Genomic DNA, 25,708 nt, shown 5'->3' on the forward strand with positions numbered 1-25,708 from the left:
CTAAACCACAACAATTTCTATATATCTAAACCCCAACACTGTCTATATATCTAAACCCCAACACTGTCCATCTATCTAAACCCAACATTTTCTATCCATCTAAACTCCAACACTTTCTATCTATCGAACCCCCAACACTTTCTATCCATCTAAACACCAACACTTTCTATCTATCTAAACCCCAACACTTTCTATCCATCTAAACACCAACACTTTCTATCCATCTAAACTCCAACACTGTCCATCTATCTTTCTAAACTCCAACACTGTCCATCTATCTTTCTAAACTCCAACACTGTCCATCTATCTTTCTAAACTCCAACACTGTCTATCTATCTAAACTCCAACACTGTCTATCTATCTAAACTCCAACACTGTCCATCTATCTATCTAAACTCCAACACTGTCCATCTATCTTTCTAAACTCCAACACTGTCCATCTATCTTTCTAAACTCCAACACTGTCTATCTATCTAAACTCCAACACTGTCTATCTATCTAAACTCCAACACTGTCCATCTATCTATCTAAACTCCAACACTGTCCATCTATCTAAACTCCAACACTGTCCATCTATCTATCTAAACTCCAACACTGTCCATCTATCTTTCTAAACTCCAACACTGTCTATCTATCTAAACTCCAACACTGTCTATCTTTCTAAACTCCAACACTGTCTATCTATCTAAACCCCAACACTGTCCACCTATCTAAACCACAACACTTTCTATATATCTAAACCCCAACACTGTCTATATATCTAAACCCCAACACTGTCCATCTATCTAAACCCAACACTTTCTATCCATCTAAACACCAACACTGTCTATCTTTCTAAACCCCAACACTGTCTATCTATCTAAACCCCAACACTGTCCACCTATCTAAACCACAACACTTTCTATATATCTAAACCCCAACACTGTCTATATATCTAAACCCCAACACTGTCCATCTATCTAAACCCAACACTTTCTATCTATCTAAACCACAACACTTTATATATATCTAAACCCCAACACTGTCCACCTATCTAAACCACAACACTTTCTATATATCTAAACCCCAACACTGTCTATATATCTAAACCACAACACTTTCTATCCATCTAAACCACAACACTTTCTATATATCTAAACCCCAACACTGTCTATCTATCTAAACCCCAACACTGTCCACCTATCTAAACCCAACACTGTCCATCTATCTAAACTCCAACACTGTCCATCTATCTAAACTCCAACACTGTCCATCTATCTAAACTCCAACACTGTCCATCTATCTAAACCCCAACACTGTCTATATATCTAAACCCCAACACTTTCTATATATCTAAACCCCAACACTGTCTTTATAGCTTATCCCCAAAACTGTCCATCTATCTAACCCCAACACTTTCTATATATTTAAACCCCAACATTGTCCATCTATCTAAACCCCAACACTGTCCATCTATCTAAACCCCAACACTGTCCATCTATCTAAACCCCAACACTTTCTATATATCTAAACCCCAACACTGTCCATCTATCTAAACCCCAACACTTTCTATATATCTAAACCCCAACACTGTCCATCTATCTAAACCCCAACACTGTCCATCTATCTAAACCCCAACACTGTACATCTATCTAAACACCAACACTGTCTATATATCTAAACACCAACACTTTCTATCCATCTAAACCACAACACTTTCTATATATCTAAACCCCAACACTGTCTATCTATCTAAACCCCAACACTGTCCACCTATCTAAACCCAACACTGTCCATCTATCTAAACTCCAACACTGTCCATCTATCTAAACTCCAACACTGTCCATCTATCTAAACCCCAACACTGTCTATATATCTAAACCCCAACACTTTCTATATATCTAAACCCCAACACTGTCTTTATAGCTTATCCCCAAAACTGTGAATCTATCTAACCCCAACACTGTCCATCTATCTAAACCCCAACACTTTCTATATATCTAAACCCCAACACTGTCCATCTATCTAAACCCCAACACTGTCCATCTATCTAAACCCCAACACTGTCTATATATCTAAACCCCAACACTTTCTATATATCTAAACCCCAACACTTTCTATATATCTAAACTCCAACACTGTCTATCCATCTAAACACCAACACTGTCCACCTATCTAAACCACAACACTTTCTATATATCTAAACCCCAACACTGTCTATCTATCTAAACCCCAACACTGTCCACCTATCTAAACCACAACACTTTCTATATATCTAAACCCCAACACTGTCTATCTATCTAAACCCCAACACTGTCCACCTATCTAAACCACAACACTGTCTATATATCTAAACCCCAACACTGATCATCTATCTAAACCCAACATTTTCTATCCATCTAAACCCCAACACTTTCTATCCATCTAAACCACAACACTTTCTATATATCTAAACCCCAACACTGTCTATCTATCTAAACCCCAACACTGATCATCTATCTAAACTCCAACACTTTCTGTCCATCTAAACACCAACACTTTCTATATGTATCTCTAGCTGAACACCAACACATTCTATCCATCTAAACTCCAACACGTTTGATCCATCTAAACCCCAACACTTTCTATATGTATCTCTAGCTGAACACCAACACATTCTATCCATCTAAACCCCAACACTTTCTATCTATCTAAACCCCAACACTTTCTATCCATCTAAACACCAACACTTTCTATCCATCTAAACACCAACACTTTCTATATATCTAAACCCCAACACTGTCCATCTATCTAAACCCAACACTGTCCATCTATCTAAACCCCAACACTGTCCATCTATCTAAACCCAACACTGTCCATCTATCTAAACCCAACACTGTCCATCTATCTAAACCACAACACTTTCTATCTATCTAAACACCAACACTGTCCACCTATCTAAACCACAACACTTTCTATATATCTAAACCCCAACACTGTCCATCTATCTAAACCCAACACTGTCCATCTATCTAAACCACAACACTTTCTATCTATCTAAACACCAACACTGTCCACCTATCTAAACCACAACACTTTCTATATATCTAAACCCCAACACTGTCTATCTATCTAAACACCAACACTGTCCACCTATCTAAACCACAACACTTTCTATATATCTAAACCCCAACACTGTCCATCTATCTAAACCCCAACACTGTCCACCTATCTAAACCACAACACTTTCTATATATCTAAACCCCAACACTGTCTATATATCTAAACCCCAACACTGTCCATCTATCTAAACCCAACACTTTCTATCCATCTAAACACCAACACTTTCTATATATCTAAACCCCAACACTGTCTATCTATCTAAACCCCAACACTGTCCACCTATCTAAACCACAACACTTTCTATATATCTAAACCCCAACACTGTCTATATATCTAAACCCCAACACTGTCCATCTATCTAAACCCAACACTTTCTATCCATCTAAACCCCAACACTTTCTATATATCTAAACACCAACACTTTCTATATATCTAAACCCCAACACTTTCTATATATCTAAACCACAACACTTTCTATCCATCTAAACACCAACACTTTCTATCCATCTAAACACCAACACTTTCTATCCATCTAAACCCCAACACTTTCTATATATCTAAACACCAACACATTCTATCCATCTAAACCCCAACACTTTCTATCCATCTAAACACCAACACTTTCTATCCATCTAAACACCAACACTGTCCATCTATCTAAACCCCAACACTTTCTATATATCTAAACCCCAACACTGTCCATCTATCTAAACCCCAACATTGTCCATCTATCTAAAACCCAACACTGTCCATCTATCTAAACCCCAACACTGTCATCTATCTAAACCCAACACTTTCTATCCATCTAAACACCAACACTTTATATCCATCTAAACCCCAACACTGTCTATCTATCTAAACCCCAACACTGTCCACCTATCTAAACCACAACAATTTCTATATATCTAAACCCCAACACTGTCTATATATCTAAACCCCAACACTGTCATCTATCTAAACCCAACACTTCCATCTATCTAAACCCAACATTTTCTATCCATCTAAACCCCAACACTTTCTATCTATCTAAACCCCAACACTGTCATCTATCTAAACCCAACACTTTCTATCCATCTAAACACCAACACTTTATATCCATCTAAACCCCAACACTGTCCACCTATCTAAACCACAACAATTTCTATATATCTAAACCCCAACACTGTCTATATATCTAAACCCCAACACTGTCCATCTATCTAAACCCAACATTTTCTATCCATCTAAACTCCAACACTTTCTATCTATCGAACCCCCAACACTTTCTATCCATCTAAACACCAACACTTTCTATCTATCTAAACCCCAACACTTTCTATCCATCTAAACACCAACACTTTCTATCCATCTAAACTCCAACACTGTCTATCTATCTAAACTCCAACACTGTCCATCTATCTTTCTAAACTCCAACACTGTCCATCTATCTTTCTAAACTCCAACACTGTCCATCTATCTTTCTAAACTCCAACACTGTCTATCTATCTAAACTCCAACACTGTCTATCTATCTAAACTCCAACACTGTCCATCTATCTATCTAAACTCCAACACTGTCCATCTATCTTTCTAAACTCCAACACTGTCCATCTATCTTTCTAAACTCCAACACTGTCTATCTATCTAAACTCCAACACTGTCTATCTATCTAAACTCCAACACTGTCCATCTATCTATCTAAACTCCAACACTGTCCATCTATCTTTCTAAACTCCAACACTGTCTATCTATCTAAACTCCAACACTGTCTATCTTTCTAAACTCCAACACTGTCTATCTATCTAAACCCCAACACTGTCCACCTATCTAAACCACAACACTTTCTATATATCTAAACCCCAACACTGTCTATATATCTAAACCCCAACACTGTCCATCTATCTAAACCCAACACTTTCTATCCATCTAAACACCAACACTGTCTATCTTTCTAAACCCCAACACTGTCTATCTATCTAAACCCCAACACTGTCCACCTATCTAAACCACAACACTTTCTATATATCTAAACCCCAACACTGTCTATATATCTAAACCCCAACACTGTCCATCTATCTAAACCCAACACTTTCTATCTATCTAAACCACAACACTTTATATATATCTAAACCCCAACACTGTCTATCTATCTAAACCCCAACACTGTCCACCTATCTAAACCCCAACACTGTCCATCTATCTAAACCCAACACTTTCTATCCATCTAAACACCAACACTGTCTATCTTTCTAAACCCCAACACTGTCTATCTATCTAAACCCCAACACTGTCCACCTATCTAAACCACAACACTTTCTATATATCTAAACCCCAACACTCTCTATATATCTAAACCCCAACACTGTCCACCTATCTAAACCCCAACACTGTCCATCTATCTAAACCCAACACTTTCTATCCATCTAAACACCAACACTGTCTATCTTTCTAAACCCCAACACTGTCTATCTATCTAAACCCCAACACTGTCCACCTATCTAAACCACAACACTTTCTATATATCTAAACCCCAACACTCTCTATATATCTAAACCCCAACATTGTCCATCTATCTAAACCCCAACACTGTCCATCTATCTAAACCCCAACACTTTCTATATATCTAAACCCCAACACTGTCCATCTATCTAAACCCCAACACTCTCTATATATCTAAACCCCAACATTGTCCATCTATCTAAACCCCAACACTCTCTATATATCTAAACCCCAACATTGTCCATCTATCTAAACCCCAACACTGTCCATCTATCTAAACCCCAACACTTTCTATATATCTAAACCCCAACACTGTCCATCTATCTAAACCCCAACACTCTCTATATATCTAAACCCCAACACTGTCCATCTATCTAAACCCCAACACTTTCTATCCATCTAAACCCCAACACTTTCTATCCATCTAAACCCCAACACTTTCTATATATCTAAACCCCAACACTGTCCATCTATCTAAACCCCAACACTGTCCATCTATCTAAACCCCAACACTGTACATCTATCTAAACACCAACACTGTCTATATATCTAAACACCAACACTTTCTATCCATCTAAACCACAACACTTTCTATATATCTAAACCCCAACACTGTCTATCTATCTAAACCCCAACACTGTCCACCTATCTAAACCCAACACTGTCCATCTATCTAAACTCCAACACTGTCCATCTATCTAAACTCCAACACTGTCTATCTATCTAAACCCCAACACTGTCCACCTATCTAAACCACAACACTTTCTATATATCTAAACCCCAACACTGTCTATCTATCTAAACCCCAACACTGTCCACCTATCTAAACCACAACACTGTCTATATATCTAAACCCCAACACTGATCATCTATCTAAACCCAACATTTTCTATCCATCTAAACCCCAACACTTTCTATCCATCTAAACCACAACACTTTCTATATATCTAAACCCCAACACTGTCTATCTATCTAAACCCCAACACTGATCATCTATCTAAACTCCAACACTTTCTGTCCATCTAAACACCAACACTTTCTATATGTATCTCTAGCTGAACACCAACACATTCTATCCATCTAAACTCCAACACGTTTGATCCATCTAAACCCCAACACTTTCTATATGTATCTCTAGCTGAACACCAACACATTCTATCCATCTAAACCCCAACACTTTCTATCTATCTAAACCCCAACACTTTCTATCCATCTAAACACCAACACTTTCTATCCATCTAAACACCAACACTTTCTATATATCTAAACCCCAACACTGTCCATCTATCTAAACCCAACACTGTCCATCTATCTAAACCCCAACACTGTCCATCTATCTAAACCCAACACTGTCCATCTATCTAAACCCAACACTGTCCATCTATCTAAACCACAACACTTTCTATCTATCTAAACACCAACACTGTCCACCTATCTAAACCACAACACTTTCTATATATCTAAACCCCAACACTGTCCATCTATCTAAACCCAACACTGTCCATCTATCTAAACCACAACACTTTCTATCTATCTAAACACCAACACTGTCCACCTATCTAAACCACAACACTTTCTATATATCTAAACCCCAACACTGTCTATCTATCTAAACACCAACACTGTCCACCTATCTAAACCACAACACTTTCTATATATCTAAACCCCAACACTGTCCATCTATCTAAACCCCAACACTGTCCACCTATCTAAACCACAACACTTTCTATATATCTAAACCCCAACACTGTCTATATATCTAAACCCCAACACTGTCCATCTATCTAAACCCAACACTTTCTATCCATCTAAACACCAACACTTTCTATATATCTAAACCCCAACACTGTCTATCTATCTAAACCCCAACACTGTCCACCTATCTAAACCACAACACTTTCTATATATCTAAACCCCAACACTGTCTATATATCTAAACCCCAACACTGTCCATCTATCTAAACCCAACACTTTCTATCCATCTAAACCCCAACACTTTCTATATATCTAAACACCAACACTTTCTATATATCTAAACCCCAACACTTTCTATATATCTAAACCACAACACTTTCTATCCATCTAAACACCAACACTTTCTATCCATCTAAACACCAACACTTTCTATCCATCTAAACCCCAACACTTTCTATATATCTAAACACCAACACATTCTATCCATCTAAACCCCAACACTTTCTATCCATCTAAACACCAACACTTTCTATCCATCTAAACACCAACACTGTCCATCTATCTAAACCCCAACATTGTCCATCTATCTAAACCCCAACACTTTCTATATATCTAAACCCCAACACTGTCCATCTATCTAAACCCCAACATTGTCCATCTATCTAAAACCCAACACTGTCCATCTATCTAAACCCCAACACTGTCATCTATCTAAACCCAACACTTTCTATCCATCTAAACACCAACACTTTATATCCATCTAAACCCCAACACTGTCTATCTATCTAAACCCCAACACTGTCCACCTATCTAAACCACAACAATTTCTATATATCTAAACCCCAACACTGTCTATATATCTAAACCCCAACACTGTCATCTATCTAAACCCAACACTTTCCATCTATCTAAACCCAACATTTTCTATCCATCTAAACCCCAACACTTTCTATCTATCTAAACCCCAACACTGTCATCTATCTAAACCCAACACTTTCTATCCATCTAAACACCAACACTTTATATCCATCTAAACCCCAACACTGTCCACCTATCTAAACCACAACAATTTCTATATATCTAAACCCCAACACTGTCTATATATCTAAACCCCAACACTGTCCATCTATCTAAACCCAACATTTTCTATCCATCTAAACTCCAACACTTTCTATCTATCGAACCCCCAACACTTTCTATCCATCTAAACACCAACACTTTCTATCTATCTAAACCCCAACACTTTCTATCCATCTAAACACCAACACTTTCTATCCATCTAAACTCCAACACTGTCCATCTATCTTTCTAAACTCCAACACTGTCCATCTATCTTTCTAAACTCCAACACTGTCCATCTATCTTTCTAAACTCCAACACTGTCTATCTATCTAAACTCCAACACTGTCTATCTATCTAAACTCCAACACTGTCCATCTATCTATCTAAACTCCAACACTGTCCATCTATCTTTCTAAACTCCAACACTGTCCATCTATCTTTCTAAACTCCAACACTGTCTATCTATCTAAACTCCAACACTGTCTATCTATCTAAACTCCAACACTGTCCATCTATCTATCTAAACTCCAACACTGTCCATCTATCTAAACTCCAACACTGTCCATCTATCTATCTAAACTCCAACACTGTCCATCTATCTTTCTAAACTCCAACACTGTCTATCTATCTAAACTCCAACACTGTCTATCTTTCTAAACTCCAACACTGTCTATCTATCTAAACCCCAACACTGTCCACCTATCTAAACCACAACACTTTCTATATATCTAAACCCCAACACTGTCTATATATCTAAACCCCAACACTGTCCATCTATCTAAACCCAACACTTTCTATCCATCTAAACACCAACACTGTCTATCTTTCTAAACCCCAACACTGTCTATCTATCTAAACCCCAACACTGTCCACCTATCTAAACCACAACACTTTCTATATATCTAAACCCCAACACTGTCTATATATCTAAACCCCAACACTGTCCATCTATCTAAACCCAACACTTTCTATCTATCTAAACCACAACACTTTATATATATCTAAACCCCAACACTGTCCACCTATCTAAACCACAACACTTTCTATATATCTAAACCCCAACACTGTCTATATATCTAAACCACAACACTTTCTATCCATCTAAACCACAACACTTTCTATATATCTAAACCCCAACACTGTCTATCTATCTAAACCCCAACACTGTCCACCTATCTAAACCCAACACTGTCCATCTATCTAAACTCCAACACTGTCCATCTATCTAAACTCCAACACTGTCCATCTATCTAAACTCCAACACTGTCCATCTATCTAAACCCCAACACTGTCTATATATCTAAACCCCAACACTTTCTATATATCTAAACCCCAACACTGTCTTTATAGCTTATCCCCAAAACTGTCCATCTATCTAACCCCAACACTTTCTATATATTTAAACCCCAACATTGTCCATCTATCTAAACCCCAACACTGTCCATCTATCTAAACCCCAACACTGTCCATCTATCTAAACCCCAACACTTTCTATATATCTAAACCCCAACACTGTCCATCTATCTAAACCCCAACACTTTCTATATATCTAAACCCCAACACTGTCCATCTATCTAAACCCCAACACTGTCCATCTATCTAAACCCCAACACTGTACATCTATCTAAACACCAACACTGTCTATATATCTAAACACCAACACTTTCTATCCATCTAAACCACAACACTTTCTATATATCTAAACCCCAACACTGTCTATCTATCTAAACCCCAACACTGTCCACCTATCTAAACCCAACACTGTCCATCTATCTAAACTCCAACACTGTCCATCTATCTAAACTCCAACACTGTCCATCTATCTAAACCCCAACACTGTCTATATATCTAAACCCCAACACTTTCTATATATCTAAACCCCAACACTGTCTTTATAGCTTATCCCCAAAACTGTGAATCTATCTAACCCCAACACTGTCCATCTATCTAAACCCCAACACTTTCTATATATCTAAACCCCAACACTGTCCATCTATCTAAACCCCAACACTGTCCATCTATCTAAACCCCAACACTGTCTATATATCTAAACCCCAACACTTTCTATATATCTAAACCCCAACACTTTCTATATATCTAAACTCCAACACTGTCTATCCATCTAAACACCAACACTGTCTATCTATCTAAACACCAACACTGTCCACCTATCTAAACCACAACACTTTCTATATATCTAAACCCCAACACTGTCTATCTATCTAAACCCCAACACTGTCCACCTATCTAAACCACAACACTTTCTATATATCTAAACCCCAACACTGTCTATCTATCTAAACCCCAACACTGTCCACCTATCTAAACCACAACACTGTCTATATATCTAAACCCCAACACTGATCATCTATCTAAACCCAACATTTTCTATCCATCTAAACCCCAACACTTTCTATCCATCTAAACCACAACACTTTCTATATATCTAAACCCCAACACTGTCTATCTATCTAAACCCCAACACTGATCATCTATCTAAACTCCAACACTTTCTGTCCATCTAAACACCAACACTTTCTATATGTATCTCTAGCTGAACACCAACACATTCTATCCATCTAAACTCCAACACGTTTGATCCATCTAAACCCCAACACTTTCTATATGTATCTCTAGCTGAACACCAACACATTCTATCCATCTAAACCCCAACACTTTCTATCTATCTAAACCCCAACACTTTCTATCCATCTAAACACCAACACTTTCTATCCATCTAAACACCAACACTTTCTATATATCTAAACCCCAACACTGTCCATCTATCTAAACCCAACACTGTCCATCTATCTAAACCCCAACACTGTCCATCTATCTAAACCCAACACTGTCCATCTATCTAAACCCAACACTGTCCATCTATCTAAACCACAACACTTTCTATCTATCTAAACACCAACACTGTCCACCTATCTAAACCACAACACTTTCTATATATCTAAACCCCAACACTGTCCATCTATCTAAACCCAACACTGTCCATCTATCTAAACCACAACACTTTCTATCTATCTAAACACCAACACTGTCCACCTATCTAAACCACAACACTTTCTATATATCTAAACCCCAACACTGTCTATCTATCTAAACACCAACACTGTCCACCTATCTAAACCACAACACTTTCTATATATCTAAACCCCAACACTGTCCATCTATCTAAACCCCAACACTGTCCACCTATCTAAACCACAACACTTTCTATATATCTAAACCCCAACACTGTCTATATATCTAAACCCCAACACTGTCCATCTATCTAAACCCAACACTTTCTATCCATCTAAACACCAACACTTTCTATATATCTAAACCCCAACACTGTCTATCTATCTAAACCCCAACACTGTCCACCTATCTAAACCACAACACTTTCTATATATCTAAACCCCAACACTGTCTATATATCTAAACCCCAACACTGTCCATCTATCTAAACCCAACACTTTCTATCCATCTAAACCCCAACACTTTCTATATATCTAAACACCAACACTTTCTATATATCTAAACCCCAACACTTTCTATATATCTAAACCACAACACTTTCTATCCATCTAAACACCAACACTTTCTATCCATCTAAACACCAACACTTTCTATCCATCTAAACCCCAACACTTTCTATATATCTAAACACCAACACATTCTATCCATCTAAACCCCAACACTTTCTATCCATCTAAACACCAACACTTTCTATCCATCTAAACACCAACACTGTCCATCTATCTAAACCCCAACACTTTCTATATATCTAAACCCCAACACTGTCCATCTATCTAAACCCCAACATTGTCCATCTATCTAAAACCCAACACTGTCCATCTATCTAAACCCCAACACTGTCATCTATCTAAACCCAACACTTTCTATCCATCTAAACACCAACACTTTATATCCATCTAAACCCCAACACTGTCTATCTATCTAAACCCCAACACTGTCCACCTATCTAAACCACAACAATTTCTATATATCTAAACCCCAACACTGTCTATATATCTAAACCCCAACACTGTCATCTATCTAAACCCAACACTTCCATCTATCTAAACCCAACATTTTCTATCCATCTAAACCCCAACACTTTCTATCTATCTAAACCCCAACACTGTCATCTATCTAAACCCAACACTTTCTATCCATCTAAACACCAACACTTTATATCCATCTAAACCCCAACACTGTCCACCTATCTAAACCACAACAATTTCTATATATCTAAACCCCAACACTGTCTATATATCTAAACCCCAACACTGTCCATCTATCTAAACCCAACATTTTCTATCCATCTAAACTCCAACACTTTCTATCTATCGAACCCCCAACACTTTCTATCCATCTAAACACCAACACTTTCTATCTATCTAAACCCCAACACTTTCTATCCATCTAAACACCAACACTTTCTATCCATCTAAACTCCAACACTGTCCATCTATCTTTCTAAACTCCAACACTGTCCATCTATCTTTCTAAACTCCAACACTGTCCATCTATCTTTCTAAACTCCAACACTGTCTATCTATCTAAACTCCAACACTGTCTATCTATCTAAACTCCAACACTGTCCATCTATCTATCTAAACTCCAACACTGTCCATCTATCTTTCTAAACTCCAACACTGTCCATCTATCTTTCTAAACTCCAACACTGTCTATCTATCTAAACTCCAACACTGTCTATCTATCTAAACTCCAACACTGTCCATCTATCTATCTAAACTCCAACACTGTCCATCTATCTTTCTAAACTCCAACACTGTCTATCTATCTAAACTCCAACACTGTCTATCTTTCTAAACTCCAACACTGTCTATCTATCTAAACCCCAACACTGTCCACCTATCTAAACCACAACACTTTCTATATATCTAAACCCCAACACTGTCTATATATCTAAACCCCAACACTGTCCATCTATCTAAACCCAACACTTTCTATCCATCTAAACACCAACACTGTCTATCTTTCTAAACCCCAACACTGTCTATCTATCTAAACCCCAACACTGTCCACCTATCTAAACCACAACACTTTCTATATATCTAAACCCCAACACTGTCTATATATCTAAACCCCAACACTGTCCATCTATCTAAACCCAACACTTTCTATCTATCTAAACCACAACACTTTATATATATCTAAACCCCAACACTGTCTATCTATCTAAACCCCAACACTGTCCACCTATCTAAACCCCAACACTGTCCATCTATCTAAACCCAACACTTTCTATCCATCTAAACACCAACACTGTCTATCTTTCTAAACCCCAACACTGTCTATCTATCTAAACCCCAACACTGTCCACCTATCTAAACCACAACACTTTCTATATATCTAAACCCCAACACTCTCTATATATCTAAACCCCAACACTGTCCACCTATCTAAACCCCAACACTGTCCATCTATCTAAACCCAACACTTTCTATCCATCTAAACACCAACACTGTCTATCTTTCTAAACCCCAACACTGTCTATCTATCTAAACCCCAACACTGTCCACCTATCTAAACCACAACACTTTCTATATATCTAAACCCCAACACTCTCTATATATCTAAACCCCAACATTGTCCATCTATCTAAACCCCAACACTGTCCATCTATCTAAACCCCAACACTTTCTATATATCTAAACCCCAACACTGTCCATCTATCTAAACCCCAACACTCTCTATATATCTAAACCCCAACATTGTCCATCTATCTAAACCCCAACACTCTCTATATATCTAAACCCCAACATTGTCCATCTATCTAAACCCCAACACTGTCCATCTATCTAAACCCCAACACTTTCTATATATCTAAACCCCAACACTGTCCATCTATCTAAACCCCAACACTCTCTATATATCTAAACCCCAACACTGTCCATCTATCTAAACCCCAACACTTTCTATCCATCTAAACCCCAACACTTTCTATCCATCTAAACCCCAACACTTTCTATATATCTAAACCCCAACACTGTCCATCTATCTAAACCCCAACACTGTCCATCTATCTAAACCCCAACACTGTACATCTATCTAAACACCAACACTGTCTATATATCTAAACACCAACACTTTCTATCCATCTAAACCACAACACTTTCTATATATCTAAACCCCAACACTGTCTATCTATCTAAACCCCAACACTGTCCACCTATCTAAACCCAACACTGTCCATCTATCTAAACTCCAACACTGTCCATCTATCTAAACTCCAACACTGTCCATCTATCTAAACCCCAACACTGTCTATATATCTAAACCCCAACACTTTCTATATATCTAAACCCCAACACTGTCTTTATAGCTTATCCCCAAAACTGTCAATCTATCTAACCCCAACACTGTCTTTATAGCTTATCCCCAAAACTGTCTATCTATCTAAACCCCAACACTGTCCATCTATCTAAACCCCAACACTGTCCATCTATCTAAACCCCAACACTGTCCATCTATCTAAACCCCAACACTGTCCATCTATCTAAACCCCAACACTGTACATCTATCTAAACACCAACACTGTCTATATATCTAAACCCCAACACTTTCTATATATCTAAACCCCAACACTTTCTATATATATATCTATCTATCGAACCCCCAACACTTTCTATCCATCTAAACACCAACACTTTCTATCTCTCTATATCTCTCTCTATATAAACCCCAACACTGTCCGTCTATCTAAACTCCAACACGTTCTATATCCCTCTCTATATTAACCCCAACACTTTCTATCTATCTCTTTATCTAGCCCCAACACCTATCTATCTAAACCAAATGCTTTCTGTCTAGTTCTCTCTCTATCCTTTTAAACAGTGTACTATGGAGATACTTTCTTCACCTCCCTTTTCTGTATTCCTCTGCTCATGTTTTCCATTCTGTCATTTCAGATGTACAACAGGGCATCGCCATGGATACGGGCATCTGCTGCGTGAATGCAGAGGGGTCGAGGACTGTTGCACACACACACACACACAAACACACAAAGTGTAACCACAATCAGCGGTCTCCGGCAGCAGTTTTAATTCCAAATTATTGACAAAGGCAGGCACTAACATGGGCTGTTGATAGATTCAACCCCTGTGATGTATGAAAAGTCCCTACTTTTAACTTGAGTCAACTTTTTGTAAATTTAGTGCAGAAAGGTTTTTTTTGCGCAATTAATCGCATTGTTTGAAAGCGTTCAAAATACACTGAAAACATCCAAAATACATCCTCTATACAGCTAAGAACAACAATGTGATGGCAAAACAAGTTGACATGGAGGTTAAAGAAAGTGTGCTTTATCAATGTACCAGATTTTGCTAACCCTTACTTTGGACAAAATCAATAAATCAATATTATTGTAATGCTTTTTGTATACAAATCTTAAAGGTGCACTATGCAGAAATTGCACCACCATTTCCTGGTTGCAAAAATTTTAATAGTTTGCCTAATTTCAGTTTATGTGCAAAACAAGCAAGTATAGCGTAGGGAATCATTGTACCATATAGATTTGCCATAACCCAAAATATTGTATTTTCAGCTGTTTGAAGCTGGTATACAACAAAAAAAGCAAACAGTAAATTTAAGAACGGGAAGCATAGAAATTGTGCACATAGAACAGATCTGCCGCTTATTAGACCTGCTTTCAATGAGGATGATAGCGCTATAACTCACATTTCTATGATAATTTGGTCGTGGCCCAAAAAGTTACATATTGCAGTTTGAAATGAAAGCTCAATCTGAGCAAATTATAAATTAGCAATTAATCGGGATTAATCACAGCAAATCCTCCTATTAACTTGATTACATTATTTTGTCATTTATCCTCTCTAATGAAAAGACAATAAATGAACATTTGCACTGAATATAGCTTTACTTCCGTTTGGAATTTGAAGCCAGGACATATCTTTAAATGTAGACTATGGACTATTGATCTGTCATTACAGGCCTTTAATGTCAGGTATGTGGGTGTGTGCGTGTGTGTGTTTGAGAAAGAGAGAGAGGCATGCAGATTGGTACTGAGAGGGAGGAGAGAAGAGATCAGGGCAGAAGAGGAAGAAGAGACCCGGCAGATTGCGGGGTTCAGGCGAGAGAGACATGACATACGGACCGCAGAGAAACCCACCACACTGATCCTCACAGTGCGCCTTGAGGAGAAAAACAAGCGGCGCGTCACATCGAGAAGATCCCTGCTGCGCGAGCACAACTGTCTCGGTGCAGATCGAACGTCGACCACCACCCAACTATTCTCCTCGTGCATTTCCCGTTAGCAGTTCTCTCTGGACGGACCGGCTCAGCCTGGCTGTGTGGAGCCATGCCACCATGCCGTTACCGAATCGGTGCCCTGCCAGCGCTGCTCTGTCTCTGTCTCCGTATGATTTGGACCGGCGTCGTGGCAGAAACACAAGGTAACGATGCTGAGTTTAACTTTCTGACTGGTGTGTGCGCGTTTTTGCCCTAAGCGCCTAACACATTGGGCTGAGTTGAATGTATGAGGTTACCCCCTGGCTCCTATCCAGCATGAATGACTATCACAACTTTGGTTTGTTTGTCTGTTTGTCTATTCTGCTGGTGAAGGCTAAATAGCGTAGGCTACTTAAATAAGACTATTCGCGTTTTCCAATTATAATCATGATACGAATCTTAATTTTCGGCCTGGTAGGCTAGTATAATTAATGTTTTAGCACTTTAAATGACATTGGACATATCATGTGCTTAGACCGTTAGGCTAGAGGAGCTAGACAATATGGTCTAAGAGCTAGACCTAGGCTACTGTTGTTCTGGTCCTGATGATAGAGCTTGTTGTTACAGGCTGTGGAATAGCCTACAGTAAATCGTGACGCGTGGGAGAGAGACAGGCACAAATAACACAACACACACGACAATTAGCCTATCCAATTGTTGTTTTTGGATTCTGCCTATGACTTCATGAATATCTCTGTTTGTCAGGAAAAAAAATGTCTAATGCGCTGCGTTGTGTGTGACAAATCTTATAAAACATGTACTGATTTGTGGGGTTGCAGCAACATGATCTGCGCCTCGACAAAGGGTGTGTGTGTGTGTGTGTGTGTGTGTGTGTGTCAGGCTTTCTATGACCCTCCACAATCCTGCTAACTGAATGCCAGACAGAAATATAGGACCGTTTCTCTGCTGTTGATGTTCTCTATTTAATCAAAATGTTATTTCTCTCTCCTGCTCTCTCTCTCTCCCTCTCTCACTCACTATTTATTTCTCTCTCAGTTCATGGGCTACAATAATAGATTATGATGTGTTTTTGTCTTCAGAGGGGCTGTTAGGTATTCCTCTTCATTTGCTGATAGGCTCTGTGTTCTGTAGCCTATAGCTGATATGTCTTCTAGTCATCACAGACACCCACAGACTGGGCTGCCATGAAACTGGCTCTAATACGTTCATAGTATCACCACGCACACGGCTTGATGCCCACGCTGCTGGGTGTGTGTGTGTGTGTGTGTGTGTGTGTGTGTGTGTGTGTGTGTGTGTGTGTGTGTGTGTGTGTGTGTGTGTGTGTGTGTGTGTGTGTGTGTGTGTGTGTGTGTGTGTGTGTGTGTGTGTGTCTGTGTGCACGCTGTTTCTGAGAAATTACCTCTGTCCTCATACACGTACAGATATTTTATCGGAAGTATATTGTGTGTTGTTATTAGATTGACCTTGTTACGCCGGTTGACCGTGTCTGTAACGGGCTGGGACACAGAGGTCTGGTCTCTCTGTGACCGCCGCTGGACTCTACAGGGTAAAGAGAACTCACGGGAGGACATTAGATGGAAGCTGGCACGTTATTCTCTAGCCAGCACTTCTTTCATCTATTTCTCTCTTCTTCTCTTTCTACTCTTCTCCTGGCATTACATTCGCTCCCACAGTTTCTGTCCTCTTTTCCTCCCCTCTATTATCATCTCCTCCCCTCTCCCCTCCTCTTCTCCCCCTTTTCTTTCTTCTCTCTCATACTCCCCTCTCTCATCTCCCATCTCTCATACGCCCCTCTCTCCTCTCCCCTCTCTCCACTCTCATATTCCCCTCTCCCCTATTTCATACTCGCCTCTCCCCTCTTTCATACTCGCCTTTCCCCTCTTTCATACTCGCCTTTCCCCTCTCATACTCGCCTTTCCCCTCTCGTACTCCCCTTTCCCCTCTCATACTCCTCTCTCCTCTCTCCTCCCCCCGCTCCTCTCCTCTCTCATACTCCTCTCCCCTCTCTCCTCCCCCCTCTCCTCTCTCGTACTCCCCTTTCCCCTCTCTCATACTCCTCTCCCCTCTCTCCTCCCCCCTCTCCTCTCCTCTCTCATACTACCCTCTCCCCTCTCTCATACTCCCCTTTCCCCTCTCTCGTACTCCCCTTTCCCCTCTCTCATACTCCTCTCTCCTCTCTCCTCCCCCCTCTCCTCTCTCATACTACCCTCTCTCATATTCCCCTCTCCCTCTCCCCTCTCTCATACTCCCCTTTCCCCTCTCTCGTACTCCCCTTTCCCCTCTCTCATACTCCTCTCCCCTCTCTCCTCCCCCCTCTCCTCTCCTCTCTCATATTCCCCTCTCCCCTCTCTCATACTCCCCTTTCCCCTCTCTCGTACTCCCCTTTCCCCTCTCTCATACTCCTCTCCTCTCTCATACTACCCTCTCCCCTCTCTCATACTACCATCTCCCCTCTCTCATACTCTTCTCCCCTCTCTCCTCCCCTCTCTCCTCTCTCATACTCCTCTCCGCCCTCTCCTCCCCCCTCTCCTCTCCTCTCTCATACTCCCATCACCCCTCTCTCATACTCCCCTCTCTCATACTCCCCTCTCCCCTCTCTCATAGTCCCCTCTCCCCTCTCTCATACTCTCCTCTTCTCTCCTCCCCCCTCTCCTCTCCTCTCTCATACTCCCATCTCCCCTCTCTCATACTGGCCTCTCTCCTCTTCTCTCTCCTCTCCCTCCTCCCCTCTTCCCTCTCTCCTCTCCCCTTTTCCCTCTCTCCTCTCCCCTCTTCTCTCTCCTCCCCGCTCTCCTCTCTCTCCTCTCCGTGGCAGGTTGTCTGCTCTCTTCTCTGTAAAACTCACTCATCCGTAATTCGTCTTTCTCTTCTCATCAGATCACCTCTTATTTTTTCCTCACCATTTTCTCTCATTCGCCAGAGGCCCTCCCTTCACCATAGTATAACATTGACAACAGTGTGTGTGTGTGTGTGTGTGTGTGTGTGTGTGTGTGTGTGTGTGTGTGTGTGTGTGTGTGTGTGTGTGTGTGTGTGTGTGTGTGTGTGTGTGTGTGTGTGTGTGTGTGTGTGTGTGTGTGTGTGTGTGTGTGTGTGTGTGTCCAGGATGATCAGTTCTGGCTGACTTTGTGGTTGTAGGGATGCTGCTGACACTATTCCACAATAGAAGCAATTAACTGCAGCTTAACTGTGTGGCTGAGCTGCTCTGAACCCAGCCCAATCCGTGCGCGGTGTGATTGAACTGTCAGGAGTTTTGTGTTGGACTGTCTCTTCCCCTGTTTTGTCCTTGCTGCTGTTGTTGTCCTGACTAAGTGTCTGTGCATTGATGTTTCCACAGCTTTAGCACAGCCTCTACTAGGGTCGGGATGATGACCGAACAGAAGTTTGTATCAGGATAATAACAGTGACATTACTGGTCCCACTGCTCCATATCTGACCGTGTGGATTACACATCCTAGGATTCACACTCTCCTCTCCATGGCATGGCATTAAAACTAGTAACTTTAGTTTATTTAGTCAATTTTTTCTTAGCTCCATTTTCTTAAAACTGCATTGTTGGTTAAGGGCTTGTAAGTAAGCATTTGACTTGATTTGATGCTGTGGCTTGTCTCGATGTTAAAAAGGACCAGAATGGGCAATAACTACCCTAAGCTATTTTAGCCGTTAATGTTAGGGGTCAGTGGTTAGAATCACATTTGTGCACAGTATAAGGTGCAGTAAGCCCATTCTAGCTGGGCCCAGTTCAATACTAACTGTCACCTTAGGGCCGATGGCTGTGAGTTGAGTTTGAGGTTCCAGTTGATTGGCACGATCAGGATAGTTTCCGGCCCAGCTTTTTATACTGCTAATATTTCATCTTCTTTTTGCTTCATCCCTCATCACCATTATCTGAACAGACCCCTCGTCTGTCTACCCTTCATTACAGAGTCCCATTGAACAGCCTGCCTGGTTCCGTTCCAGAGACTGTGTGCGTGTTTGCGGTGTGTGTGATGATAAAAGAAGGTAGAAGCAATACTCAGAGCGACGCCGATAGCTACGTCTGTCTGGCATGATGTTAAATACAGTGGCTTGCGAAAGTATTCACCCCCCTTTACATTTTTCCTATTTTGTTGCCTTACAACCTGGAATTAAAATAGATTTTGGGGGGGGTTGTATCATTTGATTTACACAACATGCCTACCACTTTGAAGATGCCAAATATTTTTTATCGTGAAACAAACAAGAAATAAGACAAAAAACTGAACTTGAACATGCATAACTATTCACCTCTCCAAATTCAATACTTTGTAGAGCCACCTTTTGCAGCAATTACAGCTGCAAGTCTCTTGGGGTATGTCTCTATAAGCTTGGCACATCTAGCTACTGGGATTTTTGCCCATTCTTCAAGGCAAAACTTCTGCAGCACCTTCAAGTTGGATGGATTCAGCTGGCGTACAGCAATCTTTAAGTCATACCACAGAATCTTAATTGGATAGAGTTATAGGCTTTGACTAGGCCATTCCAAGACATTTAAATGTTTTGCCTTAAACCACTCGAGTGTTTCTTTAGCAGTATGCTTAGGGTCATTGTCCTGCTGGAAGGTGAACCTCTGTTCCAGTGTCAAATCTCTGAAAGGCTGAAACAGTCTTCCCTCAAGAATTTCCCTGTATTTAGCACGATCCATCCTTCCTTCAATTCTGACCAGTTTCCCAGTCCCTGCCGATGAAAAACATCCCCATAGCATGATGCTGCCAACACCACGCTTCACTGTGGGGATGATGTCCTCGGGGTGATGAGAGGTGTTGGGTTTGCGCCAGTCTTAGCATTTTCCTTGATGGTCAAAAAGCTCAATTTTAGTCTCATCTGACCAGAGTACCCCTTCTTCCATATGTTTGGGGAGTCTCCCACATGCCTTTTGGTGAACACATAACATGTTTGCTTATTTTTTTCTTTAAGCAATTACTTTCTTCTGGCCACTCTTCCATAAAGCCCAGCTCTGTGGAGTGTACAGCTTAAAGTGGTCCTATGGACAGATACTCCAATCTCTGCTGTGGAGCTTTGCAGCTCCTTCAGGGTTACCTTTGGTCTCTTTGTTGCCTCTCTGATTAATGCCCTCCTTGACTAGTCCGTGAGTTTTGGTGGGCGGCCCTCTCTTGGCATGTTTGTTGTGGGGCCATATTCTTTCCATTTTTTAATAATGGATTTAATGGTGCTCTGTGGGATGTTCAAAGTTTATGATATTTTTTTATAACCCAACCCTGATTTGTACTTCTCCACAACTTTGTCCCTGACCTGTTTGGAGAGCTCTTTGGTCTTCATGGTCCGACTTGCTTAGTGGTGTTGCAGGCTCTGGGGCCTTTCAGAACAGGTGTATACAGTTGAAGTCTGAAGTTTACATACACTTAGGTTGGAGTCATTAAAACTTGTTTTTCAACCACTCCACACATTTCTTGTTATCAAACTAGAGTTTTGGCAAGTCAGTTAGGACATCTACTTTGTGCATGACACAAGTAATATTTCCAACAATTGCTTACAGACAGATTATTTTGACTTATAATTCACTGTATCACAATTCCAGTGGGTCAGAAGTTTACATACACTAAGTTGACTGTGCCTTTAAACAGCTTGGAAAATTCCAGAAAATTATGTCATGGCTTTAGAAGCTTCTGATAGGCTAATTGACATCATTTGAGTCAATTGGAGGTGTACCTGTGGATGTATTTCAAGGCCTACCTTCAAACGCAGTGTCTCTTTGCTTGACATCATGCGAAAATAAAAATAAATCAGCCAAGACCTGCCTGAAGGTACCACGTTCATCTGTACAATCCATAGTATGCAAGTATAAACACCATGAGACCACGCAGCCATCATACCGCTCAGGAAGGAGACGTGTTCTGTCTCCTAGAGATGAACGTACTTTGGTGCGAAAAGTGCAAATCAATCCCAGAACAACAGCGATGGACCTTGTGAAGATGCTGGAGGAAACAGGCACAAAAGTATCTATATCCACAGTAAAACGAGTCCTTTATCAACATAACCTGAAACGCCGCTCAGTAAGGAAGTAGCCACTGCTCCAAAACAGCCATAAAAAAGCCTGACTACGGTTTGCAACTGCATGTAGGGACAAAGATTGTACTTTTTGGAGAAATGTCCTCTGGTCTGATGAAACAAAAATAGATCTGTTTGGCCATAATGACATTTACATTTACATTTAAGTCATTTAGCAGACGCTCTTATCCAGAGCGACTTACAAATTGGAAAGTTCATACATATTCATCCTGGTCCCCCCGTGGGGAATGAACCCACAACCCTGGCGTTGCAAGCGCCATGCTCTACCAACTGAGCCACACGGGACCGTACATGACCATCGTTATGTTTGGAGGAAAAAGGGGGAGGCTTGCAAGTCGAAGAACACCATCCCAACCGTAAAGAGCGTCTGCTAAATGACTTAAATGTAAATGTAAAGCACGGGGGTGGCAGCATCATGTTGTGGGGGTGCTGTGTTGCAGGAGGGACTGGTGCACTTCACAAAATAGATGGCATCATGAGGGAGGAAAATTATGTGGATATATTGAAGCAACATCTCAAGACATCAGTCAGGAAGTTAAAGCTTGGTCGCAAATTGGTCTTCCAAATGGACAATGACCCCAAGCATAATTCCAAAGTGGCAAAATGGCTTAAGGACAACAAAGCCAAGGTATTGGAGTGGCCATCACAAAGCCCTGACCTCAATCCCATAGAAACTGTGTGGGCAGAACTGAAAAATCATGTGCGAGCAAGGAGGCCTACAAACCTGACTCAGTTACACCAGCTTTGTCAGGAGGAATGGGCCAAAATTCACCCAACTTAGGCTACCCGAAACATTTGTTTACAACAAGTTTACATTTGAAGTTAAACAATTTAAAGGCAATGCTACCAAATACTAATTGAGTGTATGTAAACTTCTGACCCACTGGGAATGTGATGAAAGAAATAAAAGATGAAATAAGTAATTCTCTATAGTATTATTGTGTCATTGCACATTCTTAAAATAAAGTGGTGATCCTAACTGACCTAAGACAGGGAATTTTTACTAGGATTAAATGTCAGGAATTGTGAAAACTGAATTTAACTTCTTTGGGATATGTGGGACGCTAAATTCAAAACAACAGAAATCTCATAATTAAAATTCCTCCTTACACACCATTTTAAATATAAACTTCTTGTTAATCCAGCCACAGTGTCTGATTTCACAAAGGCTTTACGGCGAAAGCACACCTTGCGATTATGTTAGGTCAGCGCCTAGCCACAGAAAACCATTCAGCCATTTTCCAAAGGAGAGGTGTCACAAAAGACAGAAATAGCGTTAAAATGAATCACTAACTTTTGATGATCTTCACCGGATGGCACTCCCATGACTCCATGTTAGACAATAAATGTGTGTTTTGTTCGATAAAGTTCATCTTTATGTCCAAAAACCTAATTTGAAATTGGTGCGTTATGTTCAGAAATGCATTGACTCAAATAAACATCCGGTGAAAGTGCAGAGAGCCACATCAAATTACAGAAATACTCATCATAAACATTGATAAAATATACAAGTGTTAAACATACAATTAAAGATAAACTTCTCCTTAATGCAACCGCTGTCAGATTTCAAAAAAGTTTTACGGTAAAAGCACACCATACAATTATGTTAGGTCAGCGCCTAGTCACAGAAAACCATACAGCCATTTTCCAAATAAGGAGCGGTGTCACAAAACTCAGAAATAGCGTTATAAATATTCACTTACATTTGATGATCTTCATCGGAATGCACTCCCAGTTCCACAATAAATGTTTATTTTGTTCGATAAAGTCCATAATTTATGTCCAAATACCTCCTTTTTGTTTGCGCGTTTAGTCCAGTAATCCAAATGCACAATGCGCGGGCATTAAGTCCAGACGAAAAGTCAAAAAAGTTCCATTAACGTTCGTAGAAACATGTCAAACGATGTATAGAATCAATCTTTAGGCTGTTTTTATCATAAATATTCAATAATGTTTCAACCGGGACAATTCCTTGGTCTTTAGAAATGAAAGGGAACGCAGCTCACGTTCACGGCTGCGCGCATGACTTAGCTCATGGCATTCTGCCAGACCCCTGATTCAAACAGCTCCCCCTTCATAGTATAAGCCTGAAACAACGTTCTAAAGACTGTTGACATCTAGTGGAAGCCTTAGGAAGTGCAATATGACCCCATAGACACTGTATATTGGATAGGCAATCACTTGAAAAAATTATTCTCAGGTTTTTGCCTGCCATATGAGTTCGGTTATACTCACAGACATCATTCAAACAGTTTTAGAAACGTCAGAGTGTTTTCTATCCAAATCTTCTAATTATATGCATATTCTAGCTTTTGTGTTACTCTGGGCACCTTATTCATCCAAGCTACTCAATACTGCCCCCCAGTCCCAAAGAAGTTACACGTATTTGGCTAAGGTGTATGTAAAGTTCCGACTTCAACTGTATATACTGAGATCATGTGACACTTAGATTGCACACAGGTGGACTTTATTTCACTAATTATGTGACATCTGAAGGTAGTTGGTTGCACCAGATCTTATTTAGGGGCTTCATAGCAAATAGGGTGAATAAATACAGTTGAAGTCGGAAGTTTACATACACCTTAGCCAAATACATTTAAACTCAGTTTTTCCACAATGTTCTGCAGTGTCAAAGAACAATGTGGCATCTACACTAACACTCTGAACGAATCAAAACTGAAATGATTCTATAGAACTCAGATTCCATCTAAACTGTGGGGATAGGACTGTTATTGTGTGATTTTTCTACTTGTCTACATCCATCACCTCAAAAAAAGTTTGGTGGAAAAGCCCATCATGACTATAAGACAGTTAAATCAATCCATCCTGCTGGAACTATCCCGCTGGCTCTTTGTTGCTACGCACCTCAGATATCAAGTCATCTGGCCTTTGGAACACAGAAGGTCTGATTGGAACATAGCTGTTGGGAGTTTTAGAAACTAGAGTGTGCCTGTGAGTATGGAAGCGAGGAGAGACAAGATGAGACAACTGAACGGCAACGAGGGGAGACAGAGAGGAAGGGAGAGATGGGGAGATATAATAAGCCTTTTCAGTGGTTACTGTTGCCTCACCATGCTCTGAGGGGGAGTAGGTCTTGGTAGCTGTTATGCACT

General features: G+C 40.2%; 2 protein-coding genes across 6 annotated transcripts in view; one reads left to right on the top strand and one right to left on the bottom strand.

Annotated features, from left to right (window-relative positions):
• The window catches only part of npm2b (nucleophosmin/nucleoplasmin, 2b), a 42,275-nt gene extending 25,691 nt beyond the window's left edge, over positions 1-16,584 (bottom strand). For all 3 annotated transcript variants that reach the window (XM_071350974.1, XM_071350975.1, XM_071350973.1), the window contains exon 1: positions 16,471-16,584. The gene's annotated coding sequence lies outside the window, so the exon portion shown is untranslated. The remainder of the gene's footprint in view (positions 1-16,470) is intronic.
• A 36-nt stretch (positions 16,585-16,620) lies between these two features.
• Positions 16,621-25,708, top strand: part of LOC139544163 (seizure 6-like protein) — a 69,388-nt gene continuing 60,300 nt past the window's right edge. For 2 of the 3 annotated variants that reach the window (XM_071350966.1, XM_071350967.1), the window contains exon 1: positions 16,621-16,753. In XM_071350966.1, the coding sequence (XP_071207067.1) occupies positions 16,660-16,753 (94 nt within the window). In that variant the 5' untranslated portion in view covers positions 16,621-16,659. The remainder of the gene's footprint in view (positions 16,754-25,708) is intronic. The other variant, XM_071350968.1, reaches the window with a different exon arrangement.

Source organism: Salvelinus alpinus, chromosome 18 (genome assembly GCF_045679555.1).
Source record: "Salvelinus alpinus chromosome 18, SLU_Salpinus.1, whole genome shotgun sequence".
NCBI classification, from domain to species: Eukaryota; Metazoa; Chordata; class Actinopteri; order Salmoniformes; family Salmonidae; genus Salvelinus; species Salvelinus alpinus.